Source organism: Lonchura striata, chromosome 9 (genome assembly GCF_050655825.1).
Source record: "Lonchura striata isolate lonStrDom1 chromosome 9, ASM5065582v1, whole genome shotgun sequence".
Taxonomy (NCBI): Eukaryota; Metazoa; Chordata; class Aves; order Passeriformes; family Estrildidae; genus Lonchura; species Lonchura striata.
Window position 1 is genome coordinate 7,141,604 of NC_140711.1, and position 21,936 is coordinate 7,163,539.

General features: G+C 53.5%; 1 protein-coding gene across 2 annotated transcripts in view; it reads right to left on the minus strand.

Moving 5' to 3' along the window:
- Positions 1-21,936, minus strand: part of EPHB1 (EPH receptor B1) — a 76,998-nt gene that overhangs the window by 8,516 nt on the left and 46,546 nt on the right. For both annotated transcript variants that reach the window (XM_021537200.4, XM_085587626.1), the window contains exons 4-16: positions 20,896-21,051; positions 17,958-18,293; positions 15,485-15,666; positions 13,654-13,816; positions 11,376-11,484; positions 11,114-11,178; positions 7,125-7,247; positions 5,749-5,996; positions 5,203-5,418; positions 2,981-3,130; positions 2,275-2,468; positions 1,672-1,827; positions 21-1,369 (exon numbers count right to left, since the gene is read on the minus strand). In XM_021537200.4, coding sequence (XP_021392875.3) covers positions 1,261-1,369; positions 1,672-1,827; positions 2,275-2,468; positions 2,981-3,130; positions 5,203-5,418; positions 5,749-5,996; positions 7,125-7,247; positions 11,114-11,178; positions 11,376-11,484; positions 13,654-13,816; positions 15,485-15,666; positions 17,958-18,293; positions 20,896-21,051 — 2,207 coding nt within the window. In that variant the 3' untranslated portion in view covers positions 21-1,260. The remainder of the gene's footprint in view (positions 1-20; positions 1,370-1,671; positions 1,828-2,274; positions 2,469-2,980; positions 3,131-5,202; positions 5,419-5,748; positions 5,997-7,124; positions 7,248-11,113; positions 11,179-11,375; positions 11,485-13,653; positions 13,817-15,484; positions 15,667-17,957; positions 18,294-20,895; positions 21,052-21,936) is intronic.

Sequence of the window (21,936 nt, forward strand, 5' to 3'; positions counted from 1 at the left end):
CACAAAACACTCAGACCTACCTCTGAAGCCATGAAACCTAAGTCCGTAAATCAATATCAAAATCCTTAGGTCCACAAGATGGGGGAAAAAGTCCTCCATAGCCATCTTCCAGACATCACTGAGGCCCTGGAGGCCTGAGCAGTCCACTTCCCAGAGCAACTCTCCTCCTCCAGCAGCCACCAACCCAGTCACAGCCACTGGCTCCTCCAGTCCCATCCCATCCCCACAGTGCCGGCCGGCCCTTGGCATCCTCCTCCCCAAGTGCAGGATGCCGAGCACTTCCTTCATCACCAGGTGCTTCCAGGCTGCCTCCTGCCCCTGGGGGCTGTGGGTACAACCCCTGGCCCCCAGGGTCAGGGACCGGCCGGCCGCTGGCTGCAGGGTCAGCGCTGCTCTTCGGTCATGGACAAGCAGTGAGTCCACGGAAGGTTGACAACATACACAGGCGCACGAGCGCGCGCACACACACACACGGGAACACCTCTTTCCATTTTCCAGGATGGAGAGTTTGTTGTGTTTTTTTTTTTTTTTTTAATCCTTTTTTTCCTTTTTGCAAAAAAAATGCAAGCAAAAGAGAAAAAAAAAACAAAACCCAAGGTTTTCTATTGAAGGTACATCTCTTCTTCAATATGAAGACATTAACTGGATTGAGTCGGATCCCCCATGCAGTGGTCAGCGAAGTCCTTTGGTAGTTGCCAGAGTGGCACCCGGGTGGGATGACAGGGAGCTGCAGAGACATCTGAGGACACTTCCACCCAGTCCGTGAGCAGAGAGGGAAGCAGGGTGAGCCAAGAGGGCAGGGAGGAAGGGCAAAAGAAGAAAAAGGAAGGTGGTTCCTCTGGACAGGATGCTCCATCTCATGCCTCTCCCTTCCCCAACAGCCCCTTCCTCCTTCTCAGTTTCGACCACTGCTCACTGGTGGCGGGATTGGAGTCTGGTCTCTAGGGTTTGGGTTTGTTTCCCCAACGCACATTGGTTTGTCTTCATTGTTTTCTATGTTTTTTTCATTTTGCTTTGCTTTTTAAATATATGATTTGTACATATTTATATGTATTTATACGCTGTCCCCCATGACATTGGTAAGTGTGCTTCTGTTGGTGAGGAACGAAGTCACCAGTCAGAGGTGAGTCCCAGGAACATCCTTTGGCTGCAGTCGCAGTCCCCAGGCAGCGGCGGCTCCTCTCCCAGCGCTGCCCCGCCTCAGTTCCTCCCCTCCCACCTCTGCCCTCCGCTGCGCGCCCTCCCCACGAACAAGGGACGTCATGCCATCGAGGTGGGAGACTGGCTCATCTGTACTCGCATGGACTGGACGCTGTTCAGGATCTTCTTCTGGTGCCCAGCCAAAGTCACCCCTATTCTCAGGAGGTCTCTGGAAGAGAGACAGACAGAGGAAGGTCAACGGCCAGCTGAGGGTGGTGCACCTGTTTTGCTATTGCTAAGGGAGGTGAGCTCAGCTGGAACATCCACAGGGCCCAAGCATGGCCCCATAAGCATCACTGAGAGCAAGGCGACATCCACACATTGACCCCCAAATAGTGAATGTGGCCACCTCCAGACACTGGTGACCAATGTAAGGGATGCTCACACCAGTCCTTTGCCCTGAACTGACCTCCCCCCCTCCCCAGCTGGGCAGCACCCTGCTTTCACGCAGCCCTGGCACGGCCAACTCACTCGGATGTCATCTGGGCCACCAGCTGCAGGGAGGTGAAGCCAGCAGTCAGGAAGCTGTCCCGGTACTGGCTCATCTTCACAGCGCTCAGCCAGTCGTCTACTGAGGTAAAGGCAGTGAAGTCGGGGATGGAGCGGTCGAGGAGGGGCTGAGAAGGCCTGAAACAGGACACACCGCTGGTGACACACCTGGCTGGCACCGAGGGCTGCCCTTCCTGAACCCAGCCAGCACAGGGACACACTCCCCAGTCCACCCCCAGTATCCCTGTGCTCCCCCCAGCACACACCCATGGAAGGCCATGAGGAAGACTGCCGTGCCAAGCAGCGCTTTGCAAGCTCACATGTATTCCAGCTGCAGGAGCCACAGGGATGAGGCATCAGCAGAGCAGCCACCACACCCAAATGGCCACACACCATAAAGAATCAATAGCAAAGAATGACTGCTGTTGCTTGGCTGAAAACTGCATGTTCTTTGTCTGACTGTCAGGCAGAGTGAAGGCAGAGCCCCCCTGCCCCCATCTAAGGATTTATGAATTCTCGAGCCGCTCAGGAAGCGGAATCAGGAGTGGGATGGTGGCAGGGAGCATCCCCACGCCCAGCACTCACACAGCGGTGATGGTCGCCACAGTTTTGAGGCTTGCTGGGTTGCGGATCATTTTGTCGAGGGTGTTGACGATCTCGGTGAAGCGCGGGCGGGTGTTGCGGTCCTTCTGCCAGCAGTCCAGCATCAGCTGGTGCAGGGCGGCCGGGCAGTCCATGGGCGGCGGGAGCCGGTAGTCCTGCTCGATGGCGTTGATGACCTGAGGATGGATGAGTGAGGGGGAGAGAGGATGAAGGACTCGGGGAGCTCCCTGAGCTGCCTGTGCAGGTAGAAGGGCTGCAGGCAGCCGGGGAGGGACAGCCAGCCCGGCTGATCAGCAGCAGAGGGAGCGGGAGGAGCCGGGTGCTCGCCGAGGTTAATCTCCGCTCTGATGCTCCGCGGCTGCAGTTCCTCCCAGCAGAGAGCTGCCACTCATTATCTCGGCAGATCTCGCCGGAGTACAGCAGTCACACTTCCAAAGCTCCTTCCCTGCTCATAAACCCTCTGAACATTTTCAAAGGCCCTGCAGCTTGCTGAAGTCCAATTACCAGCCCACTGGCTTTTCTTTCCAATTTCCCTCCTTGCATCCTCTCACTCACCAACCTGTTTCATCTCCAAACCGAGCGCTCCTGAGGCTCCAGGAAGGAGCAGAGAGCCCTTCAGGCAGGGATTTCTTTTTGGAATGAGCACCCCCTGGCCCCCAGAGCAGTGCGGATGACCCCCAGTGCTTACATCTTGGTTGGACATGTCCCAGTAGGGCCTCTCCCCGAACGACATCACCTCCCACATGACGATGCCGTAGCTCCAGACGTCGCTGGCCGAGGTGAACTTGCGGTAGGCGATGGCCTCCGGCGCTGTCCACCTGACAGGGATCTTGCCCCCCTACAGAAAAAGGGACTTCAGCTGAGAAACGACTTCCTAGGCAGAGGAGGCTGGATGCTCACAAGCCAGGGTTGGGGCCATCCCACACACCCCAAACCTTGGGTCCCTGGGGACCCCACCAAGGAGCAGGCAGGTGGCACCTGATGGGATGAGGAGGCAGGAGCCAAGAACAACTGCATGAATCTATCTTGTACCTTCCTAAAATGGCTTAGCTGAATGAAACAAATGGGTTTAGCCAAGGATTTACCCCACTGACTGACACCAGCCCACCCCAGCACATCAGTGGCCTGTCCCCAGGTCCCTTCCCAGGTAGTCGCCAGGTGACAAGGCCAAGCACAACTGGGCTAGTGCTTGTCACAGGTGAGGAGCCACAGGCATCCCCATCCCTTGGCCTTCAGTGGAAACAAGGCTGAGCTAAAGGCATCCTCTACAGATTCATCTGGGCTCCCACAACTGCTAGAAGGTCCTTCCAGCCCTACTGTTGGAGTGGAAGGCAAAAAGCAAAACACCTTTAAAACCCAATGGAAAGCACTGGTGTAGCGAAGTGCCTTTGGCAGAGAGCTCCTCATTTCTCCCAAAGGCTCCAAATCAGGCTCAGCATCTCAAGCCAAGCCAGGGCAGGTTCTAGGGCCAAAGGCCATGCCAAGGGCTCAGGGATGTGAGGAGGGACAGCACGCACAGAGGGATTGCTCCCTGGGAAAGCTCCATAAAATAACCACACAAAAAGCCAAGGGATAAGGAAAACCACAGACATGCCACGGGAATTTTGTGGGGGCAGGACTGCACTGCGAATCGTTCAGCACAATGATTTTCCATAGCCTTTCCGAGGACGCGTCAGCTGCTCTTGAAGGATGAATGGCAAAAAATTTGATTTGAATAACTACAAATGGAGAAATTAACTGCTAGGTTGTTTTTCCTGCCTTTTCCCCAGAGCAAAAAGCCTGCTGTGGGAGGCAGAGTGATGCAATCGCAGGCACAGCATCACTTCCCAGCTGCTGGGGAGATCTATTATGGCCTAAATTAAATAAAAACACAGATGAGATAATCTCTTTTTATCTCTGAAGGTGGGGAAAAGACTAATTCATGCCTCATCTCAGCAGCTACCGCTGGGGTCTTTGAAGGAAAAATAAAAGCCGGGTGTCTGCTCAAAGGCTGCTGCCTGCAGGAAGGGTCTGGGCAGGGAGCGGGGCAGGTCTGGGGGGAACAGGAACATCCCATTGAGCAGGGGAGGGACAGTGAGGGGCTGCAACTGGGCCAAAACATTGAGTCAGCCTTAAAGGCACATCCCTGGCTTTCCCATTTTGGCAGCTGGAGCCAGCCCTGGCACTTGGGCGAAGATCTGCATTGGCAGCAGCTGGTGCAGCCTCGTGCCGGCACCCACCGCACACTCTTTTATTAATCCATTAGATGAGGCCAGCGAGCTGCTCATCCCTTCCCCCTCTGATCACCCTTAACACCTCTCAGGGGCTCACAAGCAGGACAATGGCCACGGTGGGGAGCTGGGGGTCCCCTGGGGTAGCCAGGAACACCAGGAGAAGAGATCCGCCCTTACCTACAAAAGAGTTAATTAAAGAGGAGAATGGTGGCTGGGGAATGGCAGAGCTCCTGTTAGGCTTGTCTCTTTAATTTATGCTTGCAACAGGTTTCCAGCAGGGAAAAGCAGACCAGACCTGGAGCACTGGGGGAAGGGGAGTTAAACCTCTCCTGGGGGAGGGAGCATCATTGCTGTGCTTCCAGGAGTTGCTGTGATCTCCCTGCCTCCCACTCCTGTCTCTCCAGGGACTCCTCTGCACCTTTCCTCCACAGAGGAGAGGGAAGAGGCTTATCTGGAAACTGCAGAAGGCAGAACGGTGCTTAGGGAGGAGGGAGGTGGAAAACTTCTAAAAAGGAGGAAGAGAAAGGATAATTTGTGAAAACTACAGCCTGGACTTCTGGACCATGAGCCTATGTGGTGGGAACATGAGGTACCCCCACCCATGGCAGACTGTACATCCAGCACCCTTCTCCCAGGTTCAGCAGGTACAGGACACAGGGAATGCTGGGCAGGAGGACATCCTGCAGGAGGCACCTACCAAGGAGCTGGTGTAGGTGGGGTCAGACGTATCGTCCTGCAGGTAGCGCGAGAGGCCGAAGTCAGACACTTTGCACACCAGGTTGCTGTTGACCAGGATGTTCCTGGCAGCCAGATCTCGATGCACATAATTCATCTCTGCCAGGTACTTCATCCCAGCAGCAATCCCTCTGAGCATTCCCACCAGCTGGATCACTGTGAACTGCCCATCGTTTTGCTGCGAGCAGAAAGAGCAGGCACTGGGGTGAGCATGCAGAGCCCACAGTGGGATCAGGGCCACTCACCCTGACCTCAGGAGGATGCTGCACCTTCCCAGAGAGCTCCAGCTGCCCTGTCTGATTACAGAAGAGGTAAGCACCCCAAAAGACATATTCGGGAGATGTATGGCACACTCCAGCCAGCTCCCAAACTAAGCAAACAGGCTGGGATTTACAAACAGGACACCAACATCTCATTCCCTCATCCCACAGCCCACGTGGCCCCGCCTCATGGGGCATCACAGCACCACTTCCCAGCTGCCAGGGAGATCTGTAAAGGCCTGAATTACCCGCAGGAACGAGTCCAAGGCCCCGTTCTCCATGAACTCGGTGATGATCATGACCGGCCGGCTCTTGGTGACCACCCCTTCCAGGCGAATGATGTTGGGGTGGTCGAACTGGCCCATGATGCTGGCCTCGCTCAGGAAATCGCGGCGCTGCTTCTCCGAGTACCCGGCCTTCAGTGTCTTGATAGCCACGTAGATCTCCCGCTTGCCTGGCAACTTCAGGCGCCCTTTATACACCTCTCCAAACTCCCCTGCGAGCACAAGATGGAATTAGGTTCCTCATTTAGGTTGGAAAAGACCTCCAAGATCACCAAGTCCAGCCTTTGATCAATCAACACCAGAGCTACCTCCTCCTCCTCCTCCTCCTCCTCCTCCACACTAAACATTGCAAAGAGCAAGGAGTCTTCACCCAGCTGAGAAATGGCAGCCAATTCACACTTCAACAACACTCTCCTCTACAAATCTGCTCTCCTGTCCTCTTTAAAAGGGCCAGTGTCTGCTACTGGGGACATGTTTAGGTTTGCAACCTTCTCCAAGGTGACAGAGCCCAACATTGACACAGGCAGAGGCTGCATCTGCCTGTGCAAACCCCCACAAGGAGGATTTGCAGGGAAAGTGCATCCCCATTTAAGGACTACCTCAAATATCAGGTGTCTGTATTGTTAATCTCGGCTGCCTTTCTGCACATCACTTATCTTGGGGTGGGAAATAATTGGGCTGTTTACATTGCTGCTCTCTGATTTAAAATACAGGGAAGTCAGGAGAGCTTTCACTTCACCAAAGCAAAATTTGCCTGTGGAGGAATTATATTTAAGCCATGTTTGCAGCCACTTTGCCTTGATGAGCAGCAAAGGCCAGGTGACACATTGCTGAACTTGATCCCAAACAAACTGACTCATTGCTTCCTCAAAGCTTCCCCTCCCCAGCTTCTCACTTTCTCCTCCAAGAGTATGACACAGTTATTTAAAAATGGCAATAAAACAGCACAGATCACACACACACGTGTGTGTGTGTGTGTGTGTGTGTGTGTGTGTGTGTGTGTGTGTGTATATATGTAGGGGAGCATGGCTCAGACTACAGTGAGGTCAAGCTTTTCTTGTTATCTCATGGAAAATCCCAAGAGGCCCCATGGTCAGCCAGTGAATACATTCCTGGAGCCTTTCCCACCTCAGAGGAACTTTGAAAGCATGAAACAACCTCACATCCACCCTAACCCACCACAAATCCAGGAAACCCTGATGTTTCAAGGCTTCACTGAGGCCTTCCAGGTGAAGGACTGTGTGTGCTCCCCCATAAAGTTTCTCCAGGTGGGTGCACAGCCACACAGGAGCAGCAAAGAGGGCAAGGAAGGATGGGGAGCAGGACACACAGAGACCCACCTGCCCCAATGACTTCTTCAATCTTCACAAAGGACACATCGATCTCCTTGGCGAACTCTCGGACGGCTTCATTGGGGTCCTCGTAGGTGAAGGGGTCGATGTAGATCTTCATCCCTGGAGACCCTTGTTACAGGGAAGGCAGGAAGAACAGCAAAAGGGAGAGAATTACAAAAAAAGAGTTAACAGAATTGTTTGGGTTGGAAGGAGCTCAAAGTTTACTCCATACCATCCCTCATGAGCAGGGACACCCTCACAGCCTCCTCTAAAACCACTTTGCTCCAAGCCCCATCCAACCTGGCCTTGAACAATGCCAGGTACAGTGGATCCCCACCATCTCTGGACAGCCTGGAAAACAAGAGCAGTTGTACCATGGCCCAGAACTGGAGACCCTTCTGTCCTCACACTCTCCACTAAGTGGCCACTATCACTGTACTCACCTACACCACTCCCACAGACCCTTATCATTCCCTTTGGGCCACCAATTCACCCAACTCTCCCCTGCACCTCCTCCTCTCCCTCTCTGCCCTCCACTCCCCTGACATTATCCTTCCTCTTTCTCCTCCATGGCGATGGGAGCAGTTACAGACCTGAACTACAGCATGCTGCCTTCACAGTGAAGGCTTTACGAGGCTCCACGCGTTAGTGAAGAAACATTTATTTACCCAAAAAGGCCTCTGATGGCTTTGTGGCAGCTACTAAATTGACAGAGTGCAGCAATTATAACAACAACTGCTATGGATCCGTGAAATACGGCTTGGCCGGGCGCCGGGACACGCCTGCGGTCCCTCGCCCGGGGCAATGTGTGGCCACAAGATCTGGCCACGCTGCAGGGACACGCAGAAAGTGGGCTCTTGCCCTTTTCCAAGGGGGAAAAACCAAAAATATGTCCCCAGATTTCCCAAAGGGGTTTGCAGATGTCACGTTTGGATGGCAGGGGCTTACAGAGCTGACAAGGGCACGGTGGTGAGGCACAGTGAAGACACAGGGCTCAGCTGGCACCAGTGCTGTAGTGCCACCCAAAAGGGACCTACAACAGGCTGTGGCATCCCCCAGGGTGGATGGGGGCAGTCAGCTTCCCGTGCCATTTCTCACCCAAAAAGGGGGCTGTGGATGACATAGCAGCCCCTCAAGGTCATCTCTGGAGAAGACCAGGAGGGACATTGCTGCCTGGTCCCTTCCCCAAGGTACTTCACCTTTATAGGGATTAACATCCTTCAGTTACACTGTTCAGGACCTTTCCTAGGCCATGATCCCATCACACCAGTGCTTCCCAGAGTCCCCCCAGACCCAGCATACAGATGGATGCATGGACAACAGCATCACTTCTGCACTAGGAATCTAAATCAGCTCCCAGCTGTGAAATAACTCAGGAGGATGCATGAAAGCCTCACAGTGGGCACTGCTGGTGCCAAACAGCCACCAGGAGAGAGCTGTGGGGCATTGAGGACTCAGGAAGGACCAGGCAGCAGCATCCTCACCCCTAAAAGGGGCCTTTGGGGCAGAAGTTCTGCACCTCAGAGGCAGAGGAGGCTGCAATGAAGCCATCTGTGCATCTCCCAGTTCATAAATCCCTTTATGGCTCTGTCTCATACACTTTAACTGCCCCATAAATTCTTTTACAAGAGCAGCTGATGCTCCAGCCAGGATTACAAAGGGATTTACAGGATCGTAACGGAGACTAGCTCACGGATCAAAATATTGAAAGAATAGAGGAGAAAACAATGCCCAAGTTTCCTGTTTCCTGTCAACACAAGCTGGTTTTCAAACACCCTCTGATGTATTCATAGGCTCAGTAATCACCAGGATGAACTCCCGCCTCATCCTCATCCCATCCAAATGAGGAATTGGGGACCTAAACCCACTCCTCATCTCTGCCAACATCAGCCCCTGGCTCACCATTCCCACACCAGCAAAGGCTGGGTGAAATTCCAGGTACTGGAGCACACCACCAAAGGCAGCCATGGTGAGCCCACCTGCAAAGAGCTTTGTACTCTTAAAATCATCCCAAGAATCCTGAAAACTGGATTAAGCCACTTTTCACTACTGCAGACAAGGGCAAATCTTTTATCACTCTGTGAAAGTTGAAGCGCTCTGCACCACGACCCTGACTCCAGCGGCCAATTCCTTCTGGCATCTTGTTTCCTTGGCAATAAATATCATGGGGACAGAGAAGAACACTTCCTGCTGATTTGCTGGTGCTTCAAAAGGGGATTTTTCCTATTTCCCCAGTCTCAAAGCTCCCAGTAAAGCCATGGAAGGGATAAACCACAAAAATTTACACTCCAAGAGACCCCATCACACCCCAAAATCCACTTGGAGTGCTCTACCAGCAGCCGGTGATCCCAGGGGGATGCTGGAGGGATGGCAGAGCTGTGCTGGGAGGCTGTAATTGCTGTGCCACTGAACACATGGTGATTTGTTCCAGAGGATGCTCTCATTTCTCCATTAGTTGCTCACCACAAATTTCCCACCTGTTTTGCTCCAGCCTCTGCATTGACAGAGTGCCCAGAGGCTCACTAACCTTGACAGGGTATTGCTGGCACCCTGGATTTCTGATGCCAGTCATCACAGCCCCCAGGTTTAGAAACAAAGGACAGGCACATGCTTCAATTGCTTCCCTACCTAGGTTGAGCATCCTGGATTTTGGGCTGCCTGGGATGTGCAGTAGGGAATGCTTCAAAACAGGGGGAAATTGTGAAATGTGAAAATTCAGTCTGTCTGCAGCCTGATTTGAGTTTATCCATCGGGCATCAAATTAACCTTGCCCTGCCCCCCACAGTGCAGCAACATGGAGAAAAGAGGGAGGAAAAGCACAGGTTTGTCATCACCCAGTGATGTTTGAAAAACAGTTTCTTGTTTGACAGGAGGTTCAGGGCCCCCCAAAGTACTGCCACCACATTGGGAGGGTTCAGTGTGATGCCGAGAGGGTCTAAAGAGATCCAGTGTGCTTTGCTCTCTTGGCTGGGCTCTCCTTCTTATCTCCACTCCCTCTTCAGCTCTCTCCAGCCCTCCTGTTCTTCTCAGTCAGGCCGATTGCTCCATCCTCATTCCTCCCCTCTGCTCACCCATACTGCTCCCTGCCTTCCCCACCCATCCTTCCTCCATCCCTGCACCCCACACCTCTTTCCCTCAGGGAGGCACCCAGGACCAAGATGGTTCTTCCCACAAGCAAACTGAGAAGCAACTCTAGGAGAGCATAAATGGGATTTTCATCCCACAGGGATGAGGCATGGAACCAATGGACACCAGGAAAATCCTGGCCCCCAAAGCTGCTGCTTTGCTGCTGTATTTTCATTTGCAGTGCTGGCTGCTGGAGGGGCACCAGAGCAGACATTACACACAAATACACCAGGAATTAGTTCTGGTGCACAGCTCCACCAGCCAGAGATCTCCTAGGAAAGGCTCAGGCTCTCCTCTAATTGTTTGCCAAGAGGATCAGCAGCCCAAAGCCAGTTAAACATTCCCAGTCACTGGCTGCACATCCTTCCCAGAGCAAGGTACAGAGCAAACACCAGCCACACAGCCAGGACAGCAGTAATGCCAGCAACCCCAACCATGCCCCCAAAATCCAGAATCCCTGTAACAGCTCAGCATCCATCCAGACCCAGGCAGAGCCTGTGGCAGGAGATCAAGGGGATCTTCTGAACTTGTGAACACCACCCTTCTCCCTTCTTTCCTCCTTTGGGAGTTTTCACAGCATTCTCTCCCCATCCTTTGTCCCCTACACCCCCCCTGCCCCTGATATACCCCCAAATCCATCATCATTCCCCAGATCCCTCCTGGTACTCTTCCACCCACAGTTCTGCACCACTGCAGCCTGCCCTCCCCCACACCCTGACAGGCACAAGTGGACATCTCCCCTGTGATCCTGTCCATCTGCCATGGGGCTCCCAGCACACCGCAGTCCCCTTGGAAGGGGAGGAGTGGGGCACTGCCAGGTGCAGGTTTGGGAGCTTCTCCCATCTGCTTTTCCCCCCTTCCCTGCTCACCTCTGCCGGTGCTGTAGTGCTGGAGTTTGTCACTGTACACCGCCTCCTTGCTGTAGGCACGCTTCCTGGGGGAACAGGGGAGACAACAGCCAGGCTTCAGGCATCAGCAGCTGCTGGTGGCCCCGGGTTGCTCCTCTGCCACCAACACCCCACGAGCAGTGGCATCATGCTGCTCCCTCTGGCCACGTTGGTCCCCCATCCCACCCCTAATCTGCACCTTACCACCTCCACCTTCCAGGGATACTGATCCACGGGGACCCACCTGCTGCAGACGATGGAAATGGCCACCAGGGAGACGATGAAGACCACCCCGGCCGCTGCAGACCCCGCGATCAGGGGCAGCTGCTCTCTCAGCTCTGACTTGTAATCGTCTGCGAGAGAGGAGGGATGGGGTCAATCCTCCCTGGCATGCTCATGGAGTGGGAGCAGCCTTTGGGAAGGGATCCCCTCTGATTCCAAGGGTGCAGCTCCCAAGGCAGTGGGACAAGGAGGATCAGGCAAGGGGATCAGCTGAGGCAGGGGATGAGCCAGTGCCCTGTTGCACTGGGTAGCACTGTCATGCTTGGCTCACACACCTTTGGCTTAAAGACAGGAGAGAGAAGATTCTGGAAATCATGTCAGACCAATGTGCGTGGGCCCAGTTTCCCAAAGAGATGAGGTTCACAAGGGGGCTTTGTCCATGGCTTTGGCATTTCCCATTCATCAAAAAATCCATTTCTTGAGCAACCTGATTTACCAGAAGGTGTCTCTGCACATGGCAGGGGGCTGGAACAAGATGAGTTTTAGGGTCCCTTCCAACCCAAACCTTTTTGAGACTCTATGATTTAAATCTGTTGGCCAATTTGACCGATTTTAACTTGGGGTCTCACAGATACAAAATTCCTACAAGTTGTAGGAAAGGAGGAGAACACCATTAATAACCAAGCCAGCCAGAGAATGCTGTGCCAAGACTTCACCCACATCAGACATCGGAGAGTTCACACAAATGATATCCAAGTTCATACAATGGTGAACTTTGGGAATGAGGCTCAGGAGACCCTAGGAACCCTCACCACAGGTCTGCTTGTAGGTTTTAATATCTCAACATTTGCAGAGCCATGGCACCCACAAGCATCCCTTCCCCACCAAGCATCCCTTGGAACCTCCTTTGTCTGCTCAGCCACTCCCTGCATCCTTCAGCAGCAGGCCATGGTGGCACCAGGAGGACTGGATATGTCTGGGGGAACCCCCAGAAAGCTACTGGCACCCTCCCTGTGTCTCCCCCATCAGTAGTGTGGGTATTCTCAACAGGCAGCATCCAGCAGATCCCACATTCCTGGGGCTTCTGTAGCATTCCAGAAATACGCCTCTCTCCAATTGCCCCATTGAGGTCTGCCAGGCTGTGCCAGCAGCCACATGCAAGGGTTAAAATAAAACTTACCCAAAATAAAGCATTTAGCACTCTTTTATCTGTATTTTCTACTCTGCAGTTAATTACTGGCACCTAGATTTATCTCTTGCATGCTGCTTAAATCCTGAGAAATTCTCATCTAACAATCAATTATTATTTAATAAGCTACACAATCCATTCTTATTAAATTTCAATTAATTGCTTATTTGAGGCAGGATTTTTCTTCTTGCTTCTCTAATCCTGAATTTTTGAGGCATTGGAGGGGGGTTTATTACCATTTCCTTCCCTTTGGTCACCCAGCATGGTTTTCCTCTTCCCACCCCAGCTGGCACTCAACATTAATGCATGCTTGGGGTGACCCGTTTTAGGCAAGAAGAAAAGCTTTAGGAAAGAAGAAAAGCTTTAGGAAAGACAGGCAGTGAGGCTGGGAGCCATGGATGTCACCTAAGCCAGCAGCAGCAGGGAACAGGCTCTCAGCTGCCCCAGGGGTAGGAGGATGTAGTGGTTTTGGTTCGCCAATTTAAGATTTCCCTGATTAAAAAATGCCTCTAAATTCACTAATTTCACTTCCCTAAATTTCCTCCCATTCCAAACCATGACACAGGACCTGCTTTACTCACCAACTTCTAGATAACTCCTGAAGCTGGGATTTATGGAAAACATTCCCATGAGTTAGTAGCTTCTAAAGGAAGGCGGTGTTGTGGGTGCAGGAAAGGGCTGAGGCCAGAAGAAGCCATGAAGGTGATGAGCTGACCCAACACACCCCTTTGGCATGGGAGATCAGCTTTCAATGGGTCTGACCATCCCAGCTGTGCCCTGATGGCTCGGATGGACTCCAAGTATCCCAGGAAAACATCCCAGAGTCCTTCCTCCAAGGGACTACAACCCTCCCTCATGCCAGAATCACAGCTGGTGCCAGAGGCTTCTGTCCCCGCAGCTCAAGGCAGCAGAGACAGAAATAAACAGCGGGGAAAGCCTGGAGCCAGGAGAGCGAGGGCGGATCGCTCCTCCCGCGGGCGGCTACCGAGACACCGCCGTAACCCCCGGCTCCCGCCACGCTGCCCTGGCACAGGGGCTGGGCTGTGCAGACCAGCTCCTTCCATCCCCCAGAGCAGGAGGCCGGGCTGGAGGCACGCCGCGCCGCACTCACCGTCGGTGAGGGTCTGGAAGCACATCTTGCCGCTGTACTTGCCGTAGCCGGCCACGGTGCGGGCGCGCACCTGCACCACGTAGACCATGCCGGGCCGCAGCCCCTCCAGGCGCGCCGTGTTGGTCTGGCTGCGCGCCATGGACGAGTTGTACTCGTTGTGGTCCTGCGGGCACCCCAGAGAGCCACCGTCAGCGGGACAGGACAGGGGACAGCGGGAGGACAGTGGGAACGCAGCCCAGCTGTCCCTGTTGAGGGCAGGATGGGGTTCGGCTGCAGGGGGATAAGGGAGAGGCTCTGCTTCTGCTTCAGAAGCATTCCTGACCCAGGGGATCCCACAGGAAAGGCTAGAAGAATTGGGATTGCTCAGCCTGGAGAAGGCTTTGGGGTGACCTAATAGTGGCCTTCCAGTACCAGAAGGGAGCTACAAGAAAGATAGGGATGGACTATTTATAAGGACCTGGAGTGACAGGACAAGGGGGAATGGCTTTCCACTGCCAGAGATACATTTAGGTTGGATATTCAGAAGAGAGTCTCCCTGTGAGGGTGGGAAGGCCCTGACACAGGTTGCCCAGAGAAGCTGTGTCTGCCCCATCCCTGGGAGTGTCCAAGGCCAGGATGGATGGGGCTTAGAGCAATCTGGTGTAGTGGAAGGTGTCCCTGCTTATGGCAGGGGGTGGAACAGGATGAGCTTCAAGGTCCCTTCAACCCAGGACATTCTATGATTTTATGAAACAGGACCCACAAGGAACTGGGGAGGCCCCTGCTGCATGTGCCTCCCAGGCAGCCCCTTGGTCCCACCAGAGCAGGGAGCATGGAGTAGCAGAGGGAAACAATAAGATCATCCATAGTAAAAATAACTTATGAACAACAGATTCCTCCTCTTCAAATGATTGACATCCTTGTGCATTTCAGAAACATCCCACAGTAATGGAAACCTGGTGTCCCTGCCCACACTACAGGGGTTGGAACTGAAAGAGATCTTAAAAGTCTCTTCCAACTCAAACCATTCTGTGATTCCACTAAACACTAAATGTGCCCTATGAGACCCTGCCCAAGCAGGTTCAAGAGCAGCTCTCTGCTGAGATCCCCAGCCCCTGCAGTCCTGCTCTGCTGCCACAGGTCCTTGGCCTAAACCTTGCTGGAAACCTCATGTCGGTGTCTCCACTGTCATTTTTTACCACGTTCCCCAATGCTTTGCTGGTAAGAGGCCGCTGGTGAGATCATCTAATTATTCACACTTAGAGGAATTCATTAGGGCTGGCGAGACACAGCAGAGATGGAACAGCTTGGGCCAGGCACGGTTCATTGCAGGGGTTGGAAGCGTGTCCCCTGCAGGACAGGACAGCTGCCAGGGACAGGACCAGTGGTAGGCAGTGACCCAGGGCAGGTCCATAACTTTCCCTGGTCCTCCCCAACCCCCTCCCCTCCTCCTGATGCTATCCCCATGATTCAGGTCCCTGCTCACCCTACCAAATACCAGAGCCAAGGCAGCCACAGCCACTGCTGTGCTGGCTGAATGCTGCCACGGGGAAGGAATGGCTCAGGCTGGACAGGGCTCTGAGCAACCCGATCTAGTGAGAGGTGTCCTATGGCAGGGGGTTGGAACTAGATGAGCTTTACGGTCCTTTCCAACTCAAGCTGCTCTGCGATTCTGATTCTGGGATGTAGCATCTGCAGTCACAACTCACTCCCACCTTCTGGATGCAGCTGGGGCGAGCTGGTGCCCATCCTACCTGACCATTCCCAGCAGAGCCTGTCTCAGAGCCCACTGATGGTGCCCTTGCCCCCATGCCCCCAGCCCAGCCCCCACGGCAGGGCTCCCTGGGCTCACCGGGGCCGGCCTGGAGCCCACGGTGCTGCCGACGTCGGGCGTGCAGATGCGGCTCAGCTTCTCGTAGTAGCGGATCTCGTAGTCCAGGATGATCCCATTGGGCTGCTCAGGCTGGGGCCAGGACAGCGTGATGCTCCTCATGGTGGCACTCACCTGGTGCATGATGGGCACGGTGGAGGGGGCTGCCGAGGAAGCAGGGAGCGAGGGAAAATTAATGGAGAGGGCTAGGAAAAATAGCCTTGAGAGGGGGGAAAATCCTCACAGCATCCCAAATCTCCCATGCCTGTGGTTGGCTTCCCCATGGGAGCAGCTCACTCATTAGCAGTGGGAAGACCGGCATCTTAGCAGCTTTATATGGAAGCAGAACAGCAAGTCACTGAGGGAATTCTGCAATTTAAACCAACTACTCCTTTTAATTAGGGGCTTGGAAATCCTTGGTGTTCCTTCTCCCTGGGACTGCTTGCTCCAAGGATGTCTCCCATGGTGAGAGGAACACAGCAAAACTCTCCCCAGCAGGGCAAAAGAAGGTTTGGTGACTGGGTCCAGCTCTGTGTGACATCTTTTGCTGTAACAGCCTCTCTGGGGAGCCAGCACTCAGCACCCAGGGAGCTGTGCCACAACTGCCACCCCACATGCTCTCAGAAATGGGATGTGGGAGCAAAAATCTCCCCACCCTGAGAACAGTGACATGGAACCAGGGCAGGGACACCCCAGCCCAGCCTTGGCTCCAGAGAAGCTGCTGGGGCTACTCTTAGGGGCTCTTAGGGGATGCTCATCCTCAGCACCCAGTTGTGCTTCTCCCAGGAAAACAGCAACACTGTCCTTCCACCACTGGGGACAATCAGCCACTAAATCAGTCAGGAGACCCTTTTCCAAATGCTTTGTGCCCTCCAAGCTATACTTATACAGGCAGAGCCAGCCAATATAGCCCTAATCCTGCACTTAATCCTATCAAAAGAAAGGCATCCAAGCCTGTCCACAGCCTAGGGGGCACTGGCATGTCCTGTGTGCAGAGTCAGCTCCCAGTCCAGCCATCTCTGCCCTCCTCCTCCTCCTCACCATGCCTACAGTAAGGGCAGTGCTGAGCAGGGAAAATGCCTCCCCTGCGTAAATCCAGGAAATACCTGAACCCAGCACAACCAGCCGGGGGCACAGGCATGGAGGGAATCTGGGGGTGGCAGGAGCCCTGTTTCTCATGGTCCCAATGGAAGATGTGGATAGTTCAGCACTGCCTTTGTTTACCCAGATTATTTAATCCTATATATTTTTTTTAATCTCTCCACATCTGGTCCAGGAAGATGCTCATGGACTGAAATTAAGCACTCAGATTGACTGCTGTTTTATTAACTCCCATTAGTTTGGATGGGGCTGGGAAAATGGTTGGAAAAAAACACTGCAAAGCCAAAGATATTTCAGAGGGAGAGCACCAATGCCATGGATATCCCTGGTGCATTTCCATCAGGTGACCCCACAGCCCAACATTTCCATTTTTGTAATCAGCCTTTGCATGACAAACAGGGACCACTGGGGTACAGACAGACAGATCAGGGTCACCTGGCTGTTCTCAGCTCCCCATGGTGGGAGAAGAGCTAAGAAACACCCAAAAATCCACCCTTTTTTCTCCTGAAAAAAATGGCCTAGAAACAAGAGACAGGTTTGGCTGCACGTGGTTCAGCAGGCAGCAATGCCAGCCAGGCACAAGTGTAGATTTGTATTCCCTGGAGCCAGGAGACTGAAATATTTACACTGGTTTACACTGAAATATTTACACTGAAGTATTTACACCAGGTTTCTCAATTGTGCTATCCAGAGGGAGCAGGATGGCGAAGGCTGCCTGCCCTGGCACAAAGCAGGAATTCCCATTCCCTTTTTAAACCCAGAGCACGTGAGTTTCCATCCCCTCTGATCCTCAGTGCAGCCCAGGACCAGTGTCCCCCTTGCCATCCGCACACCCACCCCCCCAGTATCCCTGTTTGACCCAGAGCTGCTCATTCAGCTCCTGATGCCTGACTGGGGACAGGAAAGGGAGCAGGGGAGCCTGGAAAAAGAGACGAGGAAAATGATGGGAGAGGGATGTGCCAGAGGAGACAGAGTCTGGACTCAGCCCTGGGATGCTGCTCCCTCTGTGCTGTAACACAGTCAGACTGTTATTTCAAGGCTGGATTCACCCCATCTCCCTTCTCCCAACTGGAAAAATGGTGATGCCATTTCATCCCCAAGCAATCTAGAGAGGGATAAAAGCAGGTATCAGATTGATATTATTCCACAAGCCAACTCTCATCCTGCCCAGGGCACAGGAAACCCTTCCCTATCCTCATTCCTTTTCCCCCCCTCTTCTGGCCTTTCTCCCCGCTCAGGGCTGGGAACCCCACAGCCATCACACAGCCTCACACCCCGGGAGCTTTTCCTTTTGGGCACGGAGCTTGCAGCCGGCGGCGGGGCAGCCACACTCCCGGCACCACGCGGCGCTCACCGGCCTGGTTGGTGGTGATGTTGACGGAGACGTGCTGCTGCGGGAAGGGGCTCTTGCTGGACACGCCGTTGACCGCCTGGATCTCGAAGGTGTAGGGGGTGTGAGCCCAGAGGTTGCTGATGAAGACGCGGGTGTCGGTGAGCCCCAGCTGGCGGGGCACGAAGTCCACGTTGTCGTCGCAGCGGGAGCAGGCGCGCCGGTCCGAGCGGCACTTCTTGCAGACGATGTTGTAGGTGACGTCGTCCCGGCCGCCCGTCTCCCGCGGCGGGTGCCACTCCAGGATGATGGATGTCTCGTTGACAATGGAGATGACGTTGCGAGGCCCGGATGGGACACCTGTGGGAAAGGAGAGGCGCTGAGACGGGTCCTTGCCCTTCCCTGGAGGCTCCAGCACAGAGGAGGACACCCCAGGGCTCTGCACTATTCATCACCTCCTCCTTGAGGAGGGATTTGGTGTCCACAGCTTTGTTTAGGCTCAGGGTCAGACTTCCCACACTGGCAACACCGACCACTTGCACTGCAAACAAGTTTCCCAGATGGAGATGACAACTCCCATGCCACAAACCCACTTAAGCCTCCAAAAAAACTTCATGTGGAATGCACACAGATCCATCCATGAAGCTGGACCCCTTTTAATCCCACTAGGAGATGCTGAGATAACTGCAGTGCTCACATGGAGAAGCAGATTATCCCAGCAAGGGAAAAATCACTTAGCCAGCACCATGGAGAACCAGAGAAGGAGCAGGAGAAGAGAGAGTCAAAAATGGAAAGTGGTTATTAAGGGTTCAATATCTCAAGTTGGAAACCCAGGAATTTCAGGAATTTCCCAGCATGGAGGAAAGCCAGCACCAATCTATGGTTTGCAAGCAGCTCCCATGTTGGACAAGAGATGAAAATTGCATTGATCAAAGCTGCCAGCAGCCATTGCAAATACTTCAGAGGATGGGAATTGAACACAAATCCAATTGCAACACTGCTGGATCAGGGCTGCAGTCCGTTCAGGAGGAACCCAGGAGAGCAGCACTGAGGTACAAACACACAACTGCACAGATCCAGGGAAGGATTTGGTGTCAGCAAGGACGGCTCTGCAGCCAAAACCACAAAATTCAGCTGCTTGGTTATATTAAATAAGGGAAGCAAGGAATTCCTGATGTTGGTTGGGCTGGGGCCTGCACTTCCAAGAAAGAAAAAGGACTTTGCCATGATACAGGGAGCAATAAAAATGATGGAGGATTTGACCTTCAAGGAAAGGTTAAGAGAGAGAAGCACACTCTGTCTTGGGGAAACCCATCCCACAGGAGCCCTCCTCATGTATGTGCCAGAGAAGATCATTAGGGCTGTGGATAAATCAGCCCTGTTAGTGGCCAGGGATGGGCTGGACAGGGACAGATCCATCAGCACCATGGTGACATGGCTGATGGGAGGAAGAGGTCATGCTGCATGGAGACACTCCGGGAGCCTCTCTAAGCTGCAGCAGTGGATAATGCAGATGAAAGATTTTGTTCAAATGCCCAGAGAAATAACAGCTTTAAAAAAAAAAAAATTAAGATAATAGAATTCCAATCCCTTTAACCCTTTTCCTCTTTATGAGTAGAAGTGTCTGTTGTGGAGCAGCCATCAGTGCAGCCTCCTTCCTGGAAAGGGCTTTCCTGTACCTGAGGCACCACAGCATTGCCAGGCTGTCCCATGGCAGAGATGCCACAGAGAGTTTACAGGAGGGTTGTAGGGGCCACAGCAGGGGCAGGAGCAGAGAGAAGAACCTTGGTTCCCCAGGGGAACAAGACTGCAGGACTCACAAAGGCTCAATGGGATCAATATCAGTTACCCCCAGAAATCTGCAACCTGTCTTTCACAAGCCTTGATCCAAATCCTCCCTCCATACCTTAAGCAGTTAATACTTTTTCAAGAAAAAGGAAAAAAACCCACATTTCCTCCATTTCCCAGTAGCAAACTGCTGCCTCCCCAAATTCCTCCCACTTTAATTGCAGCCCCTTCCTTCCTCCACAGGGGCCCAGGAACTGCAGGGATCACCCTTGGAAGGGTTCCAGTCCAGGGCACTGCCAGCAGCTCCACAATGTTATGTACTCCTCTGACACAGAGAAACTTTGTGGGTGAACAGATGGCACCTCAGATTGGAGCACTACAAAATCAAGCACTGACGAGAGGAAATAAAAATCAGTAGAGACTTTTTTCCTGTACTCTTATAGCACAGCACGGTTGTAAATCAGTTCTGTAATGAGGCATAATAAAGATCTGTAGATTATCTGTAGTTGTGCAACCTGCTGAATACCTGTATGAGAGCTCAGGTGATCCAGCAAAACACACAAATCCTTTCCTTGTTTCCTTGACGTGTGCTTTGGGCACTTCCCAGCATGGAGGGTCCGGAGCATCCGTGTGCTAAAGCTCCGTGATAGGCTGGCTCAAGGGCCTGCAGTGTATCTGGGAGGGGAGTTGAGGCCTGAGTTTCCAGCAGGATGAAGAGCACAGCAGCTCTTTCCTCTCTCCTGGGCTCTCTTCCCACCAAAAGACAGCCTTGAGGACACTGCTGCCGTGCCAGGCAGCTCGGGCAGGCAGCCGAGCAGCGACGCATCGCTGAATACCAATGCTTAATGCAGCCTTCCCCCTATTAAAAAATACTCCATCTGCAAGACTATGAACAAGACAGCCAGAGCAGATAACTTTAAATCCTAATTTATCCTGGGGACTATCTCCCTGCCATCACCGCCGCTGCCCGGGTGATGTATAAATTCCAGAGGCTGCCAGTGAGGCGGGACGTGGGGCCATCCCATCCCTCCGCCTTGCCCGCCCAGCCGCGCTCCTGCTGCCATCCACAGTGGGACAGGGGGAGAAGATAAAGCAAGGTGGATTGAGACTTTAGCCCTGCTGCTGCCTGGAGGGAGGGGAGAAGCTGCAGCCCCAGGCCCAGCCCTGTACTCACTGGTGCAGGCGGCGGCCGGCGGGTCGAAGTCTGCCCGGTAGTAGCCGTTGCGGCAGGCGCAGAGCGGCGAGGCCTCGGCGGTGGAGCGGCTGTTCGGGGGGCACGGCACACACGGCCCCGCGCCCTGGCTGGCCTTGAACGTCCCTGCAGGGCAGGCTGCAAGAGAGAGCAGAGCAGCTGGGTCCTGAGCTGTTCCAGGACACAGGGGAAAGCAGGTCCTGTACTTGGAATGGGGTGGAAAGGAAGGAGAGGAGAGGAGACACAGAAAAGCTTCAGATTTGTAAATGGCGTAGCACCTTCCCATGGATCTAGGATGGCCAGAATTTTTCATGTTGGCTGTGGATTATTCCTGAAGCCACTAGACAAACACTGCAACCACATGGCAACAATCTTTAGCCAGGCAGAGCAAGGGGTTGCGGTAGCTGCTTTGCTCCCTACTGCTTGTACCCCACCAGGGGTAAGGCAGGGGGCTGTGGGACCCCCAGCCCCAGCAGCACCCGTGGGGATATGGACAAGCAGGGGCAGGACAGCACTCCTCCTAATCAGTCCCTCTCCACCACCAAAAGCCCAGCTCAGTTCCCACAGCTCTTTTTTAATGCAAAATTTAAATATTTAATTAAAGAGTCGGTGTGACGCCCATGACAGTGTGTTATGGGTCCATCCTGTTCATCCCCCACAGCCCGGGGCTGGAGCTTCCCAGCCTCTGAGTTCATTCAAGCAGGAAATGGCATCTAATTCATAATGGAGAGGATGTTCCAGTTACAGTGAGGGTTTAATCAGCCACAGGGGAGGTTTCATTAATCAACCATCTCACTGCTCTGTGGAGAGAGGGCGAGGATGGAGTGACAGGGATGGGGTCCCTCATCTCCGCCCCACCCCACCCATCATCACCAACGGGCACTGATGAATGGATGCTCATCCATCCCTGACATCCAACAAAATCTGATGGAACCAAAGGCTGCAGAAGGGAATATCTGTATTTTGGCACATGCACCCAAGGGATCAGACTTCCAGCTAGCCCAGAAGAGACTGGTCCTGGCC